At 47.1% G+C, this 23,301-nt stretch overlaps 4 protein-coding genes across 4 annotated transcripts; 2 read left to right on the top strand and 2 right to left on the bottom strand.

Moving 5' to 3' along the window:
- Positions 1-3,554: 3,554 nt before the first annotated feature.
- PtA15_4A569 (uncharacterized protein) lies at positions 3,555-3,887 on the top strand (the record flags this gene model as incomplete). Its single annotated transcript, XM_053168466.1, has 1 exon — positions 3,555-3,887. The coding sequence occupies one exon, from the start codon at positions 3,555-3,557 to the stop codon at positions 3,885-3,887; it is 333 nt and encodes a 110-aa protein (XP_053019673.1).
- A 76-nt stretch (positions 3,888-3,963) lies between these two features.
- PtA15_4A568 (uncharacterized protein) lies at positions 3,964-4,323 on the top strand (the record flags this gene model as incomplete). Its single annotated transcript, XM_053168465.1, has 3 exons — positions 3,964-4,037; positions 4,146-4,201; positions 4,298-4,323. 3 exons carry the CDS (start codon positions 3,964-3,966, stop codon positions 4,321-4,323), a joined length of 156 nt encoding a protein of 51 aa, XP_053019672.1.
- Positions 4,324-10,382: 6,059 nt separating this feature from the next.
- PtA15_4A567 (uncharacterized protein) lies at positions 10,383-11,325 on the bottom strand (the record flags this gene model as incomplete). Its single annotated transcript, XM_053168464.1, has 3 exons — positions 10,383-10,575; positions 10,970-11,172; positions 11,323-11,325. 3 exons carry the CDS (start codon positions 11,323-11,325, stop codon positions 10,383-10,385), a joined length of 399 nt encoding a protein of 132 aa, XP_053019671.1.
- A 9,044-nt stretch (positions 11,326-20,369) lies between these two features.
- Positions 20,370-23,108, bottom strand: PtA15_4A566 (uncharacterized protein; the record flags this gene model as incomplete). Its single annotated transcript, XM_053168463.1, has 10 exons — positions 20,370-20,375; positions 20,479-20,523; positions 20,608-20,876; positions 20,981-21,135; positions 21,203-21,258; positions 21,337-21,452; positions 21,538-21,685; positions 21,769-22,499; positions 22,614-22,761; positions 22,830-23,108. The coding sequence occupies 10 exons, from the start codon at positions 23,106-23,108 to the stop codon at positions 20,370-20,372; spliced, it is 1,953 nt and encodes a 650-aa protein (XP_053019670.1).
- Positions 23,109-23,301: the final 193 nt, after the last annotated feature.

Here is a 23,301-nt window from a genome sequence, read left to right as displayed (position 1 = left end):
CGTCCCCTAGCCTAGACCGCACGCCCCACCTTCAGCAGGGGGCTTGGTCTAGGCGCTGTGTGGGCTGGGGGGGGGGGGGCTACCACCCGGGGCCGGGGGTGTCTTTGGGTGTGGCACCATCCAAAGATGGTTCCAAAAGACCCCATCAGACCAAGTGGGGATCAAAGAGCCCCCCAAGCAGAAACAGAGCAGAGGAATGCACAGGGAAGAAGGGGGGTCCGTACAGAACCTCCTACGGAAAGGGCTATTCCGCAGGGGTGGGCGGGTGGACCTGAAGAAACTCAAGGCCCAGGAAGTTCAAAGCAGAAGGAGGCTGGATTGCAAAACTAGATGTTGCTGGGGAAAGCGTCCTCAGCCTCCCGGGGCTGCTGCTTTTATAGACTTCCCGGGCCACCCACAAGTCGGCCGCCACGCTTGGTTCTTGAGGGGACCCAGCGGTGCGGCAAGGAAGTTGTGTCTCCCTAGCCCAAAGGGGACTAGTTTGGCGGAGAAGGGTGAAACCCTCCGATACAGTTCCCTATACGTGAGGCTGTGACAATGGGCCATCCCAGAAGGGAGAGGGCGGGTGGAGGCTGCGCCACCTCCCCCTCCAAGCAGTGCCGCGGCTCTGCCGCCTGATGGATACATGTATCATGGACGTAGGTCTAACTCCCATGTGCCATGTACGTCAACTGTTCAGTAATACTAATAGGTACTGCAAAAATAACTTGGTCAACTGCTTGCAGTTGGCATGCAGGATACTCAAGCCAAGCTGCCATTGTAACTCCACATGAATGCAGAAGTGCCTTTGTTGGCACAGTCACTGTGCAAGGTGCACAGTGACTGTGCATTGAAGCTTGGGTTGAGTCAAACCTTGAGTAAGGCTGGTGTAACACCACAAGCTTCCTCAGAGTTGCCGCATGTCAACTGCTCACATTTGACACAGTTTTTTTTGCAGTGAGGGGGTATCAAATATGACCAAATCCACCATTATGTGATTGAATGGTTTGAAAAAACCCTTCATTTTATCAGATGCTGGTCCTTCACCTACCCCATTTTGGGATCCACTGGTGAAGAATTTTATTTTTGGCTAATTAACTGGTTTCTAATTGTGGATTTCTTATATCTGATACCCCCTAATAAATAAAAAAGGGGAGAAATAAGCTCAACAACTCCCAAACAGCCACCATAATTTGGTGAGCCACTCCCAAAAACTGTTCAACCCAAAAGAGGGCTCTGTGAGACATCATGAGGCAGTCAAAATACAGTCTGCAGGACATTAACCAAATTTTTGAAGTGATCAGCCAAAATTTGGGAGTCATTGGAGGACTTCCCTTTGATTCACACGGCCGTGTAAAGTCAGATCTGGCACTTGTAAAGCCAGATCTGACTCACCTTGTAATTTTTAGCTTTAGAAGCTTTTCCGCAGGCTTGAGATGCCAGAATACCTGCCAGATTTACAACCCTCTAGATACCCGGTATAGACCGGCCATCGAGAGGATTCAACCCTCTCGATGCCCGGTATAGACCGGCCATCGAGAGTACGCAACCCTCTAGATGCCCGGTCGAGACCGGTCATCGAGAGTACACAACCCTCTCGATGGCCTCATCGATCACTCGATGACCGGCCTGTCCCTCGAGAGGACACATCCCTCTCGATGGCCGGTACAGACCGGTCATCGAGAGTACAGACCCCTCTCGATGCCCGGTACGGACCGGTCATTGAGAGGGTACAGTGTCCTCTCGATGCCCGGTACAGATGTGTCCCTTCTACCAGTCATCGAGAGGACACATGCCTCTCGATGACCGGTGGGTAGGACATCAAGAGGACACAACGCCGGTCATCGAGAGGACTCAAGCCTCTCGATGGCCGGTACAGATGTACCCCCTCGATGACCGGTCTGTACCGGCCATCGAGAAGGTTGTGTCCTCTCGATGACCGGCACAGATCTGCCAGAGGGTGGTGCCCTCTCTCTCAATGGCCGGTCTGTACCGGCCATCGAGAGGGATGTGTCCTCTCGAGGTACAGGCCGGTCATCGAGTGGGCTATGTCCTCGCGATGACCGGTCTATACCGGCCATCGAGAGGGTTGTGTACTCTCGATGGCCGGTCTCGACCGGGCATCTAGGGTGTTGCGTACTCTCGATGGCCGGTCTATACCGGGCATCGAGAGGGTTGAGTCCCCTCGACGATCGGTCTGTACCGGGCATCGAGAGGGTTGTGTACTCTGGACGGCCGGTACAGACCAGCTATCGGGTGGGTTGTGTACTGGCCATCAAGAGGGATGTTCTGGTTTGATCTAGCCGCTGAAAAGTGCGTGTAAAACCAGGGTGTAAAAATCTGGCTTTACAAGTGCCAAATCTGACTTTACACGGCCGTGTAAATCGAAGGGAAGTCCTCCATTTTTCCAAGCCTCTTGATTTAATGGAAGATCCATGAAGTCTGTAACCACCACAGATGTTGGTTTAGACCCAAAAAGTCTAGATTTTTGCAGGGCAAATTATCCTTTTGGGCTCTAGATCACTTCTGGGGATCTCAACAGGAAATCATCCAATCATTGGATTATTTTAGACGTCAGCTCGCCGTCACTCCACAACCGGGCTCTCCAAGCTCTTGGACGACGGCGTGGGGCAGTCGAGGATGTCAAGGGACAGATGGCCAAGAAAGAATCAATCCAAGCCAAGCTGATTGAGACCTTCATGCGCGACCTAAACCCGCACAAGTCGGCCAAGAAGGTCATCATCTGAAGTACATAGCCGGCTCAAATTTGCCCTCCTCAGCATGTTTGTCGGCTTCTGCACCGTCATTACCCGCCCTCTTTCTCCCTCACCACCCACCCCGCCAACCTATCCCAGGGAACGAAGATCAACTCGGATTTCAGAGGAGGAGGTTCTCACTCGACAGTGCCCAACAGAACAGCGATGAGTGCGGCCAATTGAAAGGTAGTCGGTGGGCGATTTTTACGATCAGTCACTCGAGATCAACTCTCCGCTTGTGTCAAGTTAAGCGCCGCTGATCGCTTGTGCCGCCAAAATGTATCACTTGGACCTCAAATTGTTGGAGTTCGTAAGTCTTGAACTTTGGATCCAGGCTTAGGCAAACCCTGGGGCCCGGGTGGCACAGGGTTTATCAGTGATCAACGTGAAAAAAGTAGAAATCAGCATCGTCACTAAGCTGAGTGCATCCCCATTGGTCCTGCTCTTATGATGCGGGTTGCGCATTTGCCCCTCTCTGCCCGACCGTGAGCCACCCCAAACTCGCCAAAATGAATGCCAAGCAATAGCATCACTCTCGCTCTCCCACAGAAGACTTGTCTTCCTCCAACAAGCCTGTTACGCCCGCGCTCAAGTTGCTTGGTAAGTTATCTTCTCATATTTCTCCTGTTGTTTGCGGGGAAATTAACTGACCAGCCGTCTTGTTCGACAGGACATTCCTGTCCCCATAACTAAGCGGCCGCCCTCCTGCTCGCCTTTAACCCAAGGAGGTATTCTCCCTTCAGAGAAGTGGGAAGTTTCCCACCCTTCTGGGTGGAACTACCACTCTCAAACCTGGTCGACTGGCATGCAGACGACGCGATGACCCCCGGTGGCGGCGTGACGCCCTACGACGAGTTTGGTGACACCAGATGGCCGCCCTCCGATGGGTTCCAGCAATGTTCATCAACAACATCCGACTGTCACTTCAGCGACTGGATCCTCATCAATGAGCTCCATGATTCACTGCTTGCCAGGTTCAACAACAAGGCGTTCTCTGGGCCTGGCCGGCCGATCTCGCTCGCCTATCTTCAACTGATTTTCCAGGACTACATGAAGCTCAACAAGCCCCTATCGGCCCAGAAAGAGCTCTTGCTCTCCTTCAACCCTCTCTGCGACCACCATCTCCATTTCCTTGTCTATCGCTGTTTATAGTTATCTTCAGGAAGGAGAAAGTGAAGAGGCAACAAAGCAATTTCTGGGCAGCGGAGTCTGGCGCCTCAAGACCAACATGCAGAACCGACCGGTCGCGCACACCATCATCAACGCAACACGCTATCAGGCGGTGGACGACGAGCCGGCCAAGTACGCGGGGCTTGTGGAGAGCGTGCGGCAGGCGGTATACTACTGGTGATCTCAGAATGCGGCAGGCTCGGCCGACTCGGCGTCTATTTGCCCGCTCCGACCCGGCAGGGACCTCGCCGGGAAGCTCGACAGGCAGCTCGGTGGACAGGGAGAAGGCAGAGATGGTATGGCAGCGCACTCAACTGGCAGAGATCAATGGTCGCTTGGGCAAACTCACCCATGAAAAACTGCTCACCTTTGTCCTCCTTTACGCATCACAGGGAGGAATTTCAACTGCGATGAATAACATAACAAGCAGAAAAAAATTGATCAAAATAGGTGACCACAACGATGATGCTGCTTTAATATTTTTCTTATAATTGCATTTACTAATTTTGGTGGTTGTAATTCTAGTACTTCATGCTAATTATCTTGCGATAAAAACAACCTGGTATCAGACCAGGTGATGCCAGAGAGATTTCTGAACTTCTGGCTGTGTCCCCTTCATATTTGTTCCTGCCACTAAATGATCTTCTTGTCTTGTTATCCAGCTTTTTTCCCAGATTATCGTTTCCTGTCTAGATTGGGTTTTCTGATGTCCTTTTTTCTACTCAGCCAATCACCAAACACTCCATCTCATTCCACATGACAAACTACGCGTAACAGAAAAACTCCTTGCTGTGCGTAGGATTTGCCAATTGGTGAGATCAAACAAATAAGTAATTTGTGATCGTGCATTTTTGAGAAAGCATCTTGGCAACAGTCCAGATGGACCCGGACAGGATACTTTGTTAAGTCCGGCCGGATACAGTCTTGAGGCTTGTCGCTTCAGAACACAATCATGAGGCGTGCTGCGTCAAGGAGTACAACGTAACTGAAGACTTGTCGCAACTTGACCATCCAAGCTGTGATTAACCGCAGTCCCGAGGCTCTTATTTTCAGGGTTGTTGGTGGGTTCCGGCGTTCTTTGCACACCGAGGTGAGCATGATTTGAATTGTTGAACTCGATACCAGCATTTCACTTGAGGCACACTGTCTTTTTGCCAAGTACATCAAAATTGCACAGGAATCTTCATCTAGCATAGTACATTCAACGCTTTATATATAGGACAACATGAGGTGCTTTTTGTCCGCCATGTTCTTTTTGATCAACCGAGTCTCACTTACCCCAAGCTTAACTCAAGGTAAAACAACACTGATGCTTGGAATTGATTTGAACGAGCCACCACCCGAGGAACATTTAACTCTGGAATTGCTGCCACCAACAGGACCCTTGCATCTCACCGAGGCAGATTGGAGCCTGCCGCAGAAACAATCAGAACCATTCCCCATGATAGCCACACAGGATTCATTCCCCACAAGTCATTCAGCTAGCTCCCACAAGCGCAAAATTAATAACTTGGATGCGGAGCCTACAGATAATGACTGGTTATGCAAGTGGAAAGGCCCAATGGAATTTCCAAAGAGGTTAGCAAGATCCCCCGATCGGAAAAAAGTTGCAGAGGAGAAGTCCAGTTCAAAAATGAGTAGCCAAAAGACCCTGTCCAAGAATCAAGTTGTGCCCCTTCAGATTTTTGAAAATTACCATCAAGCTCCTTCTGGATCACATAAAACATTTAATACAAAGACACACAACATACACGCACTGGATATTGATCCAGGAATTATTGAAATGTTGGATGTTCGCAACTGGGATTATGTGGCTGTCAAGCAAGACCCACCAGAAAAAACTACTGGCAACCTGAAGTCATCTGAGAAAACTCCAGCCAAAAAGCTCTTTGATTTTTTCTACAAATTGAAATATGATGAAACATGGGACCAAAAATCTGGAAAGACCATAGAAATATTTTGTCTTCCCAGAAAAAAGCATGGATCATTTCTTCAGGGGTTTGTACAGCATGACCCGGACCTTGCTTTTCCACCAGGACCAAATTCCCGTCAGAGAAGCAAATTCATTTTAGAAGTTGTTTATAAAATTGCAAATGAAAAGATTGGTCTTAGTAGATGTCCAGTATTTGAAGATGAGATGAAAAAAACATTGGAACCCAATCTGGAGTCTGAAATCTGGAATCAACATAGGCTACCTCAAAGAAGAAAGAAATTGGTTACAATATCACGAATAATGGATTATATAGAAAAAGTGAACAAGTGTGTGCCAGTGTTTGCCTTAATCTATTCTTCAGTATTCACAGAAAATAAGGAAGGGATAGTTGTTGAGAAAAAAAAGATGATTGAAAGTATCTCAGATTTCCTTGGAGATTTCTGGAGAAAGATTGAACAAGATCCAGAACTAATAACCAAAAAGAAATTTTCCATCCAATTGCATGATTTCTTGAAATTCAAAGCTTTTTCCCCACATTCTTCAGGTATTAATGATCCAGCTGGTTTGGCTGCAATTTCCTGGAGTGTTCTCAAAATTTGGTTAGAAAAAACTGGAAGATCTTTGAAATTTAAAAGAGCAAGCAATTATCACAGGGTCATAGTTGAGATAGTCAACAGGATAATATTCTTTTCAAATTATGATGATATTACTAGGAGGATGGGAATAAAGTGAGCCAGAAATTCAGTTAGTTTTTATTTCAATTTACATATTCTTCCAATATCTTGAAATCACATCACAAATTGAGTTATTTGAAGGAATAAGAATGAAAAACTGAATCTGAACATAACTGGGGCAAGTAAAAAATAGAGCAAATTCCTCAGCAGAAAAAATCAATTAACTATTAGACTTCATTTTTCTTATTTTCCTAACCTCCCAATGGCTTGTGCAAGCTATTGGAATATGAAATTGAAATTTGAAATTGAAGCAATTTTGGCTCTTTTTCATTTTGTAGTGATCCAATTCTGTCCATTCATATTTGAATATTTCAGTTTCACTAAAATGCACATTGCACAGTGACTACACAGAGTGGGCTTAAGATTGAGCCAGAAAATGGGTTATATCACAGTATTGTGTGTTTAACCTGTGCACAGTTTGAGTTGAGCCGGTTTTTTTGGAGTGAGTCTGAACCCAATGCAAATCATCTCCCATTCAAAATGGGAGATTCATGAATTATTGGTGCTCAGCCACTTGAGAGCTTTGGAATATTGGCCAAAATTTTGAGATAAAGAAATATTAAGGGCACACTCATTGTGAGACAACAGGGGAAAGCAGTGGATAGCTATGTATGTTGAGTTGTCTGTTAGTCTGCTACCATGATGTATCACCACAGTATGGCGGGATGTTGGATTGACCCATGACTACTACCAACCAACTGCCCAGATGGCAGCCACAAGCATCTGTAGCCTACACTACAGGCAAAGAGGTGACACTATGGGACACAGCGTCACCTAACACAAAGGGGCTTGGGTTAGCTGATGTTCCGCGCAGGAGCGTCACCTAATTGCCCGTAGTCCTACTTGGTAAAGGCAACACTCCAGTATGTGTCTCAGGATATCTGTGGTTGTGAGTTCAACTCTCACCAGACACATCTTCATTTTACAGTCTCTACAATGCATCTCAGCATAAATGTGTTATCATCCTGCTAGAGAGTGTTGGGTACCCTCTGTTGTAACCTAACCTCTCTGTTAGGTTACAGTATGTGACACTTGCCCACCCTCAAGACTGGGTTTTGAGCCGGGAGTCTCCAAAGAGGTACATCATTGACATCCTTGCTTTGCCAGTAAGTGTCCAAGCATCTCAAATTTTGTATTTTTTTTAGTTATGAGGGGGATGGATTCCCCAAATTCTGAATACAAAGTTTGATTCAGAATAATACAAGCTTTGCCTCATGAAGACCAAAAAAGAAACTAGTTGAAAACTGTGATCTTCTGGTAGAGCTGACATTTTCCGCCACCAAAGCTTGCAGAATCTCTCAGGCCAAATTTCATGCTTATTTGGAATCCTCTCTCTATGCAAGAGATCTCAATTCTATGCATCTCTCCCAGGCCAAATGAGTTCCCCCCAACCGCTGTGGGGACAAGGGCTTGGATGTGTTTGCATAGACAGTTTCCCAATGGAACCAGGTACTGGTGAGCAGACTTTGTAATTTTTAACATGATCAGACTATAAATGGTGGATATTCAGGCAATTTGAGAGTAGATCCAACAGGGAGCAAAAATGATCAAAGAGAAATGGTATAGAAGGAAGGGGATTGATGCAGAAGTAAGACTAAGAGACAAGAATAGGTGAAATTACAAAAATGTATGTATCTACTGTTTTTTTAGCCTTTGGGTGGGGTTTCTAGGTGAAAGGGATTCCTTGAAAAATTTGTGTATGGGCTAACTTCAATAGGGGGCCTGGTTGTTTGAATCCATACAAATTTGATTGTGTAGGTAGGGAATAGGGAGCCATGGCCTTGTGTCATTTATTGATTTGTGGTTGGTTGAAGATTGGTGAATAATCCATTCTTCAAAAATTGATTTTGTGGTCCAAATTGACTCCAATTTCTGGGAATCCTGTTCATGCTGTTCCTCAATAAAAGCAAATTTTGTGAGTCTTCTTATTTACCATCCTTTTTCAATAGGGTCAGGCTTTAGGCACACCAATAATTTCCTATGTGCACAGCAAAAAAGGCATGAACCTCTGAGTCTGACCACTCCAATATTTTTGGAGTGGGATGTGGTTCACTGCAAAACCAGGTCGTTTTTGGAGTGCACATCCCTGCACTCCATGCTGGTTTGGAGTGAGCACCTGGACACTCCTGCACCCTTGTCCCACTACAAACAATTTTGCCCAAAAAAAAAGTCAACATGAAAAAAATAAAACCAAAATTTCACTCAGGGGAACAAACTGAGCATGCTGAGCAAAAAAAATAAAATGTCCCAAACTGAGCAAATATCATTGGACAATGTTTTGGGATGGTTTTTTTTCATGGGCCTGGTGGGCCTGGAGCAGGCTTGAGCAGGCCTGAGATGGGCCTGCCCCAAATGCACATTGGGTCAGTATTAAAGGAGTTTTCCCCTGCCCTGTGAGCTGCTGGGGCTTTTGATGGGCCCAAAATATCAACATGGGCTTTTGGTGGTCTAGAAGTATCACCCTGGGCCACTAAATAGCCCATGGGCCTTTGAATTCCCAGAAAGCTCACCATGAGCCCCCACATAGCTAATGGGAAGTTGAGATTGATTCCTCAATAATACATGTGGCACAGACTTGGTTCCTGCTCCTGTCCCACAAGTGGACAAGGTGCCGCAACATGCAGATCCGCCTGGCACACATTGTCTGCTTGGATTATTGCTCAATGCTGCTGTCTTCAGTACAAGCATGCCCTAGCTTAACTAAGCCTCTCAAAAGGAGGGTCCAGGTGACCCCGCCTGGAGGGCTCTCCGCAGGAGAGGCTTACACCTAAAGTCTGAAGTCTGGCAGGGAAAGGAAGGATATTCAACCCCAAAATCACTAAATAATTATTTAAAAATCAGCAAAATATGTACAAAAAACTGAATAGACAGTTTCATTGGGAGTGCTGATGCGCACCCTCACCCAAAAGTTTGAGCAAAAAGCGGCAAAACTGATTGAAGGAATCCGTTTTGAAGGATATTACATTGCTCTGAAGATCCATTTTTGGATTTTCTGATAATATGCACAATTGAATTTCCTATCTGCAACAAAATGTAACACTAGATGTGTAGGATCTGCGGTTTTGCAGATCCAGGATCCACCAGGCATGATGGTTGCGCATCCTTAGTTTACATTTCTTCATGTTTTTATTTTTAAAAGATTAGTGCAGTGCAAATGGTTTGGATTGAGGAGATGAGACTGGTGCCAAATGAAAGCTGAGGTCCAGAAGTATCTTTGGGCTCTGGGGCAGGTCCACAGGACCTGAGGGGGAGGCTGGCTGAGGCTTAATATTTTCCCTCCAGCCATTTGTGATTTCTTGCCCAGCCAAAATTTCGACATTTATCCAAGTTTCCTAAATCCACACAATTGTGGAAACTTAGATCTAAGTTTTGGCGTACTTCTATTACAATTTTTTTTCAGAGGCCCCTACATACACTAAATACACCCGCAGTCTGTTGAAATGTCCCCAAAGACTTCAGAAGTCCTATGGACAACCCTCCAGCCATGCCGCAGCAACAAGCAAATAGGGGCCGGTTGGTTTTGTTTTGCAAGGAGGGCCTAATCAAGTGATTAGGGCGCTCCAGGGAGGGGTTAGGACAAAACCGATACCCCTAGGGTTTCTCCCCTCTTCTTTCTGCTCTATATATACCCGCATTCAGCCTCAACGATACCCCGCACCAGTTGTAACACCCCTCTAGCCATCACTCCATGCCACCGCCCACTGTCCCACTATTTCCAATCCGCAGCCATGGCTGTCCGCCCTCCAGCCTTCCTTCACTACAATCTCCACGCCTCAGTAGGACGAGGCACCCTGTTGCCACATCCACACCCTAGGCGCCCCGGCGAACCCTGCCACTTGCGAGCCTGACGACGCCCTGCACCGCCTTACTCAACAATTGGCCAGGGCCTCTTCCCGCCGCCATCTTGGCAAGGTCAAACTCGAGGAACTTGGCAAACGGCAGCGTGGCCCCGCTGGCGGCTGCTGAGGCGAGTTCAGCCTTGATCTTCAGGATTGCCTCTTCCCTCCGTATCAGTATTATACTGCATGTCGTGTTTCTGCTCTACTCTTCATTATCGATTCAAATGGCCTAGTCCGGGAGGTGAAATGTACGGAGCGTGACTGAGGAGACGTTTCTAATCTTGATTTTACCATACAATCCCGCTTTTACTATGAGGCGAATGTCGTACTGGTTGGGCTCCAGAGGCTGGCGGGATGACTGAGGCATTAAACCGAGGACATGTGTGCCATTTTCCGCCTTTGTCCGCGCTTTCCGTTAGTTTTGGAGAGTTTTACTTGTTGTTTGAAGCGCCCCTGGATATATTCAAGGACGGAAATAGTTTCAGTACATGGTGATTCAGATTCTGTAATCTGAAGGGTCTTTTTTTGGAGGAGGTCTTTGTCACATAAGGCACTCACGATTGATCTGAAGAAGAAACATCCATTGCCGGAGGGGCTCGCGCCAGGGAGAGCAATACCGACGGCAGGCTGTGCAGCTTGATATCCGTTTCAGATTTTGCCGGCGGACTGGATTTATGGAGACACCAGGCACTGCAGTGGGTTGAAAAAAGTGGGCCTTTGGAATGGATACGTGAACCGGGCCGTTGCTCATGAGAGAAGCCCTGAAGAGTGGAGAAAAAAAGTTTCAATCAATGATGTTTTCCAAGGGTAGTGAGGTTGTGGTCATGTGTAAGAGGATGGGCTGTGTGGGTTTGGGATTTAGAGGGGCTTCAAGCTCCCAAATGTGCCCCTGGTCAAACACTACTACATACCATCCCTTGTGAGCACCGCGCTCCACGCGGGTGTCACAACGCTATCACAGGACGACCTCAGAGCCGCACACTTAGTCCGCGACTCCCCGCCCCTCCTAGCTCAGTAGAGAACCACGACTGACTCTTTCTACTGAGCTAGGTAAGCTCCATCACCTTTCATTTCTATCTTTCACCATTCCCAATTGTACATAGAGTAGAGAACCACGACTGACTCTTTCTACTGAGCTAGCATTTGCAATATAATTGTTGGTCCTAGAATTTAGGTTCTCTCCGAGACATATCGGTCTCGTATACGGACTACACTGAGAATAGTAGTACTCAGTGAAAGGCTTGACTGAGCCTTTACACTTTTTTTTTCTCGTACCAACAACGTGCTACGCAGAACTCCCGACGAACTCTTCTTCCGAACTCATTTCTCCTCTGGTTTCCACCATGAAACCCTCAATTTCCTCGCGCCCGGATCGCTTGATCTTTCAAATTCGACTGGGCAACTCCCTGATCAAGGCTATGTTGGACACAGGATCCAAATTAAACCTCATCTCGCCTCAAACGGTCGTATCCGCGGGCCTCGAGCGACTTCAACTGATGAGACCTATAAAAATCGGTCTTGCAATGGACAACAAGTCGCCCACACCTCTGTTGCTACAATTTTACACACATGCGACAATTGTCAACCCCACCTCGGGAGCCAAGATTCACGACACTCCTTTCCACCTTGGACCAATCAACGGTGGCCTCGACGCGATCCTTGGGACTCCTTTTCTCCAACAGGCCCAAGTATCGTTCTCCTTCCCTGACCGATGCATCTCTTGTCGCTCGCCAGCAATCACAATCCACGACTACCGAGCACTAGACACGAGAACGACCCACGTAGCTGGGATATCAGACTCGAGTGAATCGCGGGAACGTGCGGAACAGATGATGTTGAATGAATTCCGAGATCTATTCCCCACCGATATCCCTGCAGTCCCCGAAGACAGCGAGACGCACACCTTCTTCCCCGACGGACCCTTCCCTGATATCATGCAGGACGAAAGCTCTAGAGTCCGCCATCGAATTATCCTCACCAACCCAAACGCCTCCATAAACGAAAAGCAGTACTCATACCCTCAAAAGTACCTCGCTGCCTGGCAGAAACTTCTCGACCAACACGTCGCAGCAGGACGCCTTCGCAGATCTACTAGTCAATACGCGTCTCCCAGTCTTATCATCCCAAAGAAGGACCCGGAAGCTCTTCCCCGTTGGGTCTGTGACTACAGGAAACTTAATAACCTGACAGTCAAAGACCGGTCGCCCCTCCCAAACGTAGATGAACTGGTCCGCCTGGTAGCAACTGGTAAGGTGTTTTCGATCCTCGATCAAACCAACGCTTTCTTCCAGACTCGGATGCGCGAGGCTGACATACCGTTGACTGCGGTGAAGACTCCGTGGGGACTGTACGAGTGGCGCGTCATGCCAATGGGTCTCACCAATGCACCGGCTACACACCAGGCCCGGCTTGAGGAGGCGCTTGGGGAACTCATCGGTGACATCTGCGTCGTCTACTTGGACAACATCGTCATATTCTCGAACTCTTTCGACGAGCACAAACAGCACGTCCGCCGGGTCTTGGATCGGATCCAAGCTGCAAAGTTATATTGCAGTCCCAAAAAGACCAAACTTTTTCAACACAAGATTAAGTTCTTGGGACATTGGATTTCGGCTGACGGCATTCAACCGGACGACAGTAAAATCACAGCTGTGCAGGACTGGCCAACACCACGGTCCTCAAAAGGGGTCAAGAAATTCCTTGGAACAGTACAATGGATGAAAAAGTTCATCTGGGGGCTACAACAATATGTAGGCACGCTGACCCCCCTTACCAGCAGTAAACGCGATCCCAAAGAGTTCAACTGGGGAAAAGCAGAAGACGAGGCCTTCAACAACATCAAACGGATCATGACCTCGCTCCTGTGCTTGAAAAACGTGGATTACGAGTCCGACGATCTGTTATGGCTGTTCACTGACGCCAGCGGGACTGGCCTCGGCGCCGCGCTCTTCCAAGGCAAGGAGTGGAAGGGCGCATCACCAATTGCGTACGAGTCCCATCAGATGACAGCTGCGGAACGCAACTACCCGGTGCATGAACAGGAGCTCTTGGCCGTGGTGCATGCCCTCCAGAAATGGAAAATGCTGCTCCTCGGGATGAAAGTCAATGTGTTGACGGACCACCACTCGCTCATCCATTTCTTGAAACAACAAAACCTTAGCCGCCGACAAGCACGCTGGACAGAGCTTCTAGCCGACTTCGATCTTCGCTTCGAGTACATCCGTGGAGAGGAAAATTTGGTTGTGGATGCTCTGTCAAGGAAGGACACCGAGGAGTTACAAATTGACGCCGGCGATATCGCTTGCGTAGCAGCACTCACAGAACTCGGATCTTCTCTCTCCCCAGCAATTCAAGACCGCGTTCGGCTTGGCTATGAATCGGACGGTTTCTGCAAGGCACTGAAGGAGGCCCTCCCCCTTCGCGAAGACTACACCGAGCTCAATGGGCTGCTTTTCATCGACCACCGCCTCGTCATCCCGGCCGACACTCCCTTGCGAATGAACCTTATAAAAGAAGCCCACCTGCGCCTCGGACACCTTGGGTACCTCAAGACCGTTGTCGAGCTGCGGCGCGATTTCTTCTGGCCCGGAATTTCCAAAGACACACTCAACTTCGTCAAGGGCTGTGACGTCTGCCAACGCACTAAGGCGCCAACCACTGCGCCAACCGGCAAGATGCAGACTCCCGCCTTCCCATCGACGCCGCTGTCTGAAATAGCCATTGATTTCGTAGGACCCTTGCGCCAATCATCCCATTTTGACATGATCCTGACGTGCACCTGCCGGCTGTCAGGATACACGCGCATAATTCCGGTCCTGCAGACAGACACGGCGGAGAAAACGGCGACTTGGTTCTTCAGCGGCTGGGTTGCTATTTTTGGAGCGCCACGGACAATCATCAGCAACCGTGACAAGACATGGACTTCCCGGTTCTGGAAAGCCCTCATGGACAAACTACATATACAGTTTCACATGACCTCGGCTTTCCACCCACAAGCAGACGGGCGGAGTGAACGCACCAACAAGACTGTTGGCCAGATTCTTTGTACGTTCACCGCTAAACGGCAAAGCAAATGGCTAGAATCACTGCCTGCGGTGGAATTTGCCATCAACTCGGCGGTCAATGTGTCCACGGGCTACAGCCCGTTCGAGTTATTCTTTGGCCGCTGACCCCGACTCTTCCCCTCCTCCGACGGGCCAATAGATTCCGCCCCGCACTCGACAAGTGGCTCAAGACCCAAGAAGGAGCGTGGGCGGACGCTAAGGACGGACTATGGACTGCCCGGGTCAGACAAGCAATTCAGCATAATCGACGCCGCCGGGACCGGCCTCAGATTCTCCCCGGTTCTTGGGTGTTCCTGGACTCGGCCGATTGGCGCGGCCGTCATCAGGGCGGCGTGGACAAACTCAAAGAGCGCTTTGAGGGTCCTTACCGCGTTCTGAAGGTGTTCAACAATGGCCAGAGCGTCGAACTTGCCCTACCAGAAAGCGACCGACGTCACCCAACCTTTCACGTATCCAAGCTCAAACCACGTGTCCTTCCAATTGGGGACGCAGCTGAAGAACCAGACCCGCCTCTTCCTGAAGATGATCCACCCCCCCAGCCCTCCCCACAGCCACCATCCGTCCATTCGACTCCGCAAGATTTGCCTCGACGCTCCCCCCGCTTTGTGGCACCCTAGCCCCACCCCTCCTGTACCTTCTCGCACATTATAGGAGGGAGGACTGTAAGCACCGCGCTCCACGCGGGTGTCACAACGCTATCACAGGACGACCTCAGAGCCGCACACTTAGTCCGCGACTCCCCGCCCCTCCTAGCTCAGTAGAGAACCACGACTGACTCTTTCTACTGAGCTAGGTAAGCTCCATCACCTTTCATTTCTATCTTTCACCATTCCCAATTGTACATAGAGTAGAGAACCACGACTGACTCTTTCTACTGAGCTAGCATTTGCAATATAATTGTTGGTCCTAGAATTTAGGTTCTCTCCGAGACATATCGGTCTCGTATACGGACTACACTGAGAATAGTAGTACTCAGTGAAAGGCTTGACTGAGCCTTTACATCCCTCAACCTCTTCCCTCTCGGCTATCAAGCGTTATAACAAAGTGATCACCTTCAGAGGAATTGGACCTCATTGCAAGGCTGCGGGAGGCCATGCTGCAGCCCCGCCTGTCAGCAATTACAGCATGCAAGATGAAGGGGGGATGGGAGAGACGCAACTATACGCGGGCGTTCTTGTGCGCAAGCTTGATCAAGTCATGATTCCCTAGCTGGGCTGGCTGTTCAAGTTTGGGCGGCACTGGAGGATCCTGGTCCCGGGCTGTCTGACTTTCTTCTCTGCTCTTCCTTCCTCCTATAGCCTAACAACCTCCATCCCGGCGGCTTGAATTGTAGGCGGAGGAGAACAAAAACCGGAGACAACGGTTGGCAGAAGAGGATCACCATCCTTGTCTCCCAATGCCTCTGTCTCCTCATTGCCATTGGCGGCTGATCCTCCTATCACGTCCAAAAACGCCGCTTGCTCAAGAACAACAAGAACGCCAGGCTGGAGACAAGGAGACCGAATGGCTTGTGCTTGTGCCGGACCCAGACCCGGCTCGGCTCGCTGACCTGTGCCCACTCTGGCTTGCCCCTCACACCTTCAACTCAACTCAATTGACCACGACCCTTGCAAGCACACTCAGATAGATCACCGACTGGCTCTGCAGCCCCCCGCCCAGACCTCCATGATCCATCCAACCCGCTCGCCCTGCCAACCAATGATTCTACATCCCTCTTGCTCCAAGCCCTACTGTCCCACCATCAACTACACCATTGTGAGCCCAGTTTAACTAGCTCTTCGCTCTTCGCGAAATTCTTTGTGAGGCTGTTTGGAGTGTGGACTTCTTGCCTCTGGCCGCGGGTGATCACAATGTTTTTAATGTATGATGAGCAATTGGTTGTCTGTCTTGACTATATGCTTCGCCACACCTTAGAAAAAAGAACATTGCTGAACAGGAGCCACAATTTTGAATGAATGTTAACATGTTTGGGACTAAAAAAATCAGTTGGTTAAACATGTAGCCTCAAACCATTATGAATGATCCAGATTTGAAGAGCATGATCAACGTATCTCCAACCTTGAACTGGAAAGAATCCAATGAAGATGTTTAAAATTATTTCTTCTTGAGGTGGCCTCATTTCATCATACTTTCCCTGCGCCTGACGGATCACAGAGCTGCTATCTTTTTTATTCTTCTTCCTTTTTTTTTTTTTTTTTGGAATAAAAACACTCCAAGTGGGGATGGGATGCCCGATTCTCCAAAAGAACTGGAAAGAATAATCAATTATGGAGTCCTAACTTTGTAAGCAGCAAACTCCAGGATTGATGAACCTGCCTGAAATCAAGAGATTTAAAATATTATGATGAGTTGGATTGGTTATCTGGTGGAGGTGAGGCCATTCAGCAAGAAAGGGGCATGCAGCGACCAGGGAGCTTAAACCTAATGAACTCGGAGCTTTAAGGTGTAGTGATATAAGTAACTACACGAGTGTACGACTTAGTACCGCGAACGATCACTAACCTTTAAGGTGTAGTGATATAAGTAACTACACGAGTGTACGACTTAGTACCGCAAACGATCACTAACCTGATCAGTTGTGATGAGAGTTAGCGAAGAGTTGTTTGATGAAACTAAATGAGTTGATTGCTTTTGCACACCTTTAAGGTGTAGTGATATAAGTAACTACACGAGTGTACGACTTAGTACCGCGAACGATCACTAACCTGAACAACAAGATAAGAGTTGGTTAAGATGGAAGGATACATGATAAGATAACCTTAATGAGTAACGAACCTGATCAGTTGTGATGAGAGTTAGCGAAGAGTTGTTTGATGAAACTAAATGAGTTGATTGAGAAAAGAACCAATACATGATAAGAACGGAGTTTTATAAGATCAACTAGGTTTTGGAACAACTGCGGCACAACTACACTAAAGGCGGGAAAATGAGAAAGAACCAAAAGAACTACTTTAAGTTCAACAAAACCTGCTTAGACCCTGCAGCGGCGTAGCCGCTTTGGCCTCTAGTGGTATTCAAAATTGCATATGCCACTGTTTACATAAAATCATAAAGCCCATTTTGGCTGGGAGATGCCAGCGTGCATAAAACTTAAAATGACATCTCCCAGCCAAAATTGCAGTTTATGATTTTATGTAAAAAAATCTTATGCAATTTTGAATACCATAATTACGCGCAAAGTCCCTCCCTGCGGGAGGGGCCGCTTCGCGGCCAGCCACAGTTAAGTTAGAGCATTAGACTGGGCTCACACGCTGCAAGCCCAGTTGTAGGCTGAGACTTGAGTATCCCCGCCAGATGTTTCAAATCCCTCTGACAATGGTAACATTTTGTTATTTCCACTCTGCAGAGTGGAAATAACACGAGCCAGTACCATTAAAATTGACCGCAGTCAAAACATTGACTCGAAGTAACAGAAAAGAAATGATAAGGTATTCTTGTTATGTGTTGACACAGGTGATAGCGAGCCGACTTTGCAGGATGATTTTGGCAATTTGCATCTTTTCTTTCCCTAACACTCAGCGGTGTGCATTTCATCTATGAGTCACAATTCATTTCAACAAACACCGCAAAATTGTCTAAGAATCGGAAACACTACCCGATCAATTCTACCAAAAAGATGATGAGGGGGTTCATTAAGTTTCTCTTCAGCTCATTCTTTCACCTCACTGAAAAAGCTTTATTTGCCCAATCAAGTCCCCCTGAAGAAGAAATGACTTTTGGTCGACTCGATTTGAACCAGCCACCACCCGAAGATTCAGCAGTACTTTTCTCTCCCTTACCACCAGCCGAACCCTTGCGTTCTTTCAGGGTGGGCTATCGATTACATAAAATGGAAGTCGACCCAGATCCCGTAATTTTCACGCCGGATTCGACACTGCCCATCATTCATCCATCTAGTACCTGTAAGAGGGATAGTGACAGTCTGGATGCAAACCCCAAATCAACGGTGATGTGCATTTCTTGTAGTAGTAAAAGACAGAAGCCCATATCAAAAAATCAGAACGTCTTGCATCATGAGAATATACTGAGTCCAGCAGTAGATTACCATCAAAATGCCGCTGGATTGCAAACAAAGGGAAAAGAACCAAGAGGAAACTTGGAAGCGAATTCAAATGGAAGCAATAATAATATTGGTGCACTAGTAATAAACAAGGAAAAATACATGATGTTGAGTTTTGAAGACTGGAACTTTCTGCAGGTAGACCCACAAGAGGGAATAAGAGGCAAAGAGGAGAAAGACTCTGGGCAAACTCAAATTGAAAATCTCATGAATTTTCTCTTTCAAGTGAAGTATTATAAAACATTAAGCCAAAAGTCAAAACAAAATGCTAGACCTTTTTTCATTCCAAGAGATAAACCATTTCCTATTTTTGTCAGATATTCCAGATACAACAAAAAAATTTCTTACCCACATGGACTTATATATGACCAGAGAATACATTTGATTTCTGAAATCATACTGAGAATCTCAAATGAAAGAATTGGTCTTGATAGATGTCTCATTTTCAACCAAGAAATTCAAAAATCACTAACATTAAGTATGAGATCAGCTAATCAGCACATCAGATCAACTGAGATATCAGTAATAATTGAATTTATAGAAAAACTCAACAAAACAGTGACTGTCTTGTCCATAATGTATGTTTTGTTATTTAGAAAGGAAGATGAACAAGTTGAAATAACAGAAGAATTCATTGAAAGTGTTTTACGTTTTCTAGCGGACTTCTGGAGGAAGATTGACCAAGAAGATCAGGAAATCATTGAGAAAGAAGAGTTCATACAGGATTTACATAATTTATTGAAGTACAAGAGCAATGTTTTCTATGATAGATACTTGGAAAATCCACGTGGGTTGTGGTCAATGGCCTGTCATCTGCTCAAATATTGGGCAGAACAAACTGGAAGAGGTTTGGAAAAAAGATCATCAGCCAACAAAGAATATAAGAATGTTCCAGCTGAGATAATCAATAAGATAATCTTCTTTGCAAATTATGAGTATATTGAAAAGAAGATTGGAAAAGGATCCAGCACTACTTGAATGAAGGCTAGAATATTTTGCCAGCACTAGTTGAATGAAGCATAGAATATTTTGGTTGAATGTCAGTTGTTGAACTGATACATCAATATTTCATCAGTTACAGCACACCAGTGTCTGAAAAATGGGAAAACTCAAAGAGCTTTTTCCATCATCTTGCAAATGAAATTTCAGCTTGAATCTGTAAAAAAAATTGGCATGTGCGTTAGAAATATGTGACTGACAATTGGATCTTACAGGTTATTTGACCCCAAATATTTCCGGCTTCTTGTCCATCATTTGCAATTTCATGATGCTTATTGTTGATTGTGATTGACTGACTTTGTATTCCCGGAACGGAAGGAAATCACTGATCATGTGGTCTTTTCAGAGATGTTGTATGACTTCTCCGCACCATTTGTTCACCTAACAGAACTTGTCTTTCTTTTGCTATAATCCAAAAATTGATGTGGTTTCACATTGATTTTGATCCAACAGTGATCACTCCAACCTGTTGCCATGGTGCTTGGTTGAGTTTCCTTCAAATCTATGTATCTAGCAATCAACTGTGTAATCTTTTCAATTTTTCAAGCAGTAATTTTGTGAGGCCGTTGCTATTTAAACCAATAAATACAGGGCATGTGCCCACGACCAGGGCAGGAAATCCCCGTTTGGGCTCTCCTACACCGTCTGCCTGCTGACTTCAGCAACCAATTCAGCAACCAATACCTCATTAACATTACAAGCAATACTCTATGACATTGATGATGTTCCGCTATGATTTCTCAGCACTGCTTTCTTTTGGTCGACTACAATCAATCACATTGAATATGGGAATGTATGAGACAAGATGTGTTTGAGCAACCACAGAAAAGCGTCCTCAATCCTAAGTTCCAGCCAGATCGAAGAAGATCCAGTCAGTTCCGGTCTGCGCGTGAAAAAAGGGATGTTTTTTGGGGCGTCCCGCGAAGGGATCATGGTCTGCTTACCCAAAGTTTGATCAAACCGTCCCAACTAGCAGTGACCAACTTTGACTAAGAACAGAAAAAACGTTCGGCGGGTCAGTTTCAGACCCACAAATGGATGTCAAGAGAGCCAGAAAGGAAGAAAAAACAGACGGTTTCATGAGGCAGCCAAGAATGACTGATGATCACTTGATCGTGACATTTCAAGCGTTTGAGGATCCGACAAGACTTCCAATCCCAGAAAACCATACTTCCAGACCCATCGCCTGAGCTCAAGAACTTCCCGTCGGGCGAAAAGCCCACTTCACATGCATAACCAGCAATCGTGTGGCCCGCAAAACGTTTCTTACGATTCTGCTTGAACGAATCCGCCGAATAGATCAACACTTGGTTGTCTAATGATTGCATCGCTAACCACTTATCTTTTTCGCCAACAAAAAAACAAATCAAGGTTTATTTCGTCACATTGCATTCCCGAAAACAATCAACTTTTAGGGGGTGGATTTTGGTGAAAACATCGACTTACTGTTTGGATGAAGAGTGACAGCAGGCATACTGTGCATAGCAGGTTCGGCGATGTATTTGATCACGACGGGGATATCGAAGTCCCAAGCCCGGATAGTTTTGTCGTCAGATGTAGTCACAAACCTCCGATTTTCATCGACAAAGGTGATCGTATTCCTGTGGAGCACCGCCAAGGTCAGTTCCTGGCCATGTCGATGGAGGGAGAAAAAAGGAGATGACTCACACTGGTCCTAAGTGTTGGTCATACTCTTGCGTTATCTCGCCTGAACGCATATCGTACTGAAAATAAGGCAACCGGCCAACAGTCCATATCACTCTGTAAAACAACTCTCTGTGAACTATTATTCATTTGCTTACCTGGACAATCTTTTTGTCCGACATTCCAGCTAGAAATATGTGCTGCTTATCGTTATCAGGATGCAACTTAACGCAGTAAGGAATCTTGCCGTTGGAGAATGCTTGTACACAATGACCTACGCCAATCCCACAGTGAAAAAAGACGGGTCAGCTCAAAAGAACAAAGGAATGGACGGCGAAACAAAAAAAAACAGCTCGAACCAGTTTCAGTGTTCCATAACTTAATTTGACGGTCGTATCCGGCAGAAAGGAACTGTTTTCCATCGTTTGAGAATGTGACATCTCTTACAGCCTTAGAATGGCCCATGAACGTCCTCAGGCATTTTCCATCATGGTAAACATCCCAAAGCTGTATAAGAACGGCGAGAGGGAAAGAAATGGATTTGGATTGTCAGCTTGGTAAGAAACGGTTGAAGGAGGAGGAGAACTTACTTTGACCCGAGAGTCCATACTCGCGCTCAGCAACAAATGGCCACTCTCTGGAAAGAGCCGGATGGCCGAGACGGCCTTGGTATGGCCCATCCAGGTGTGAATGCAACGTTTAGGGAGAAAGCATTCACTGGGAGGATCGGTCGAAAGCAGATCGACGTCGAGGTCGGTGGGCACGTGCATGTAAGTCCGCCCCTGGTAATCATGTAAGCTCTTGGCATGGAGGGTGGATTTTTCTTCGCCGTAAGCGACTTCGCGTTTGGCTTGGCCTTTTTCGGTGGCCTGCTTCTTGACGACAGATGACGAGGTGCTGGCCCGCTTTGCAGCCTCGTACTCCTCTTCGTCTGGCCCAACAGGTTCGAGATGTTCGTCGTGCCAGCCCGCCCACGGGCCTTTGTATTCGCGCGACTTGGTCGGTGGCTTCGGTGGGCCCTGCTCCCCCTCTCCCTCTCCCTCCTCCTCCTCCTCCTCCTGCTCCTCGTCAAACACCCCTAGCTCGCCTTTGTCCTCCCGTTTCCGCTTCACCGTCTTCTTCATCGCCTTTGTCAACTTCATCTCCGAGGCAAGCATCCCCCCGTTCTTGAATGCCGCATGTACATCCCCTACAAAATTGAGTTCTGGATTTTCTGAGGTCGACGCAATTATTGACGGGTTCTTGGCATACTTGAGCACGTGGAACGTTCGTTGTTGTCGATTGAAGTCGACATCATTGATATATTCTTCTTCGATGTGACCTGTACTTTCGGTTTGGGATTATTTTTTTTGTTGAACGAAAACGACAAGAATAGTCAGAAAAACAACGCGTCTCCGGTCAAATGAATGATTTGAGTTTTCCAGGGTTGACTTACCATTTAGGGTATTCATTTTTTCTAACTTCCGGCTTGTGAACGGATTTTTGGGGCCTTGTTTTGGTAAGATCATATCTGAGTACTTGACGTTCACATTCATTTCGGTGTCTGATGTTCTGAGAATGAGGGAAGTAGAGGATGATTGGTCCTGTAGGCAAAAACTTGGGGTCAGCTTCACCATCAATAAACGTCATCACACGATCGGGCTAGGCTCACAATGGCTGGGATGACGTGAGGGACTGTTGTGATGATTTGTTTATCGAGCGGATTTGATGGCTCGCCGGCTTGTTCTGGCTTGGGCTTGTTTGAGAGTGATTCGTTGATTCCAAAAACGTCGCCATTGATATTATCGATCTCATCGTCAGGCTCCGAGCCTGGTGCTACCGTACTTTCATCCATCGTCTGGCTTTCTTTGCGTTCAGTAGTAGTAGTGGTGGTCGTGTTGTGATCAGTGACTTCCTCGTCCGATCCGTATCCCGCCAAGATTCCGTCCATTTTCAGCTGACGATATTTGCAGTTGTCCTCCACGTTACGAGCGGCTGGCTGAATTTATGTTGTATGTATTTATGTGGTGGTTGCTGGTTGTGAGGTTTTTGTGACCAGTTCTGCAAACCGAGGAGAGCTCAGTTGGGCTGTCACACCCCTGTCCCGGGAACCGACAGCCCTGTCACAAGCCAACCGCTTGACA

Source organism: Puccinia triticina, chromosome 4A (genome assembly GCF_026914185.1).
Source record: "Puccinia triticina chromosome 4A, complete sequence".
Lineage (NCBI taxonomy): Eukaryota > Fungi > Basidiomycota > Pucciniomycetes > Pucciniales > Pucciniaceae > Puccinia > Puccinia triticina.
The sequence above is the reverse complement of the archived record's forward strand: the minus strand, read 5'-3'. Positions and strand labels throughout refer to the sequence as shown.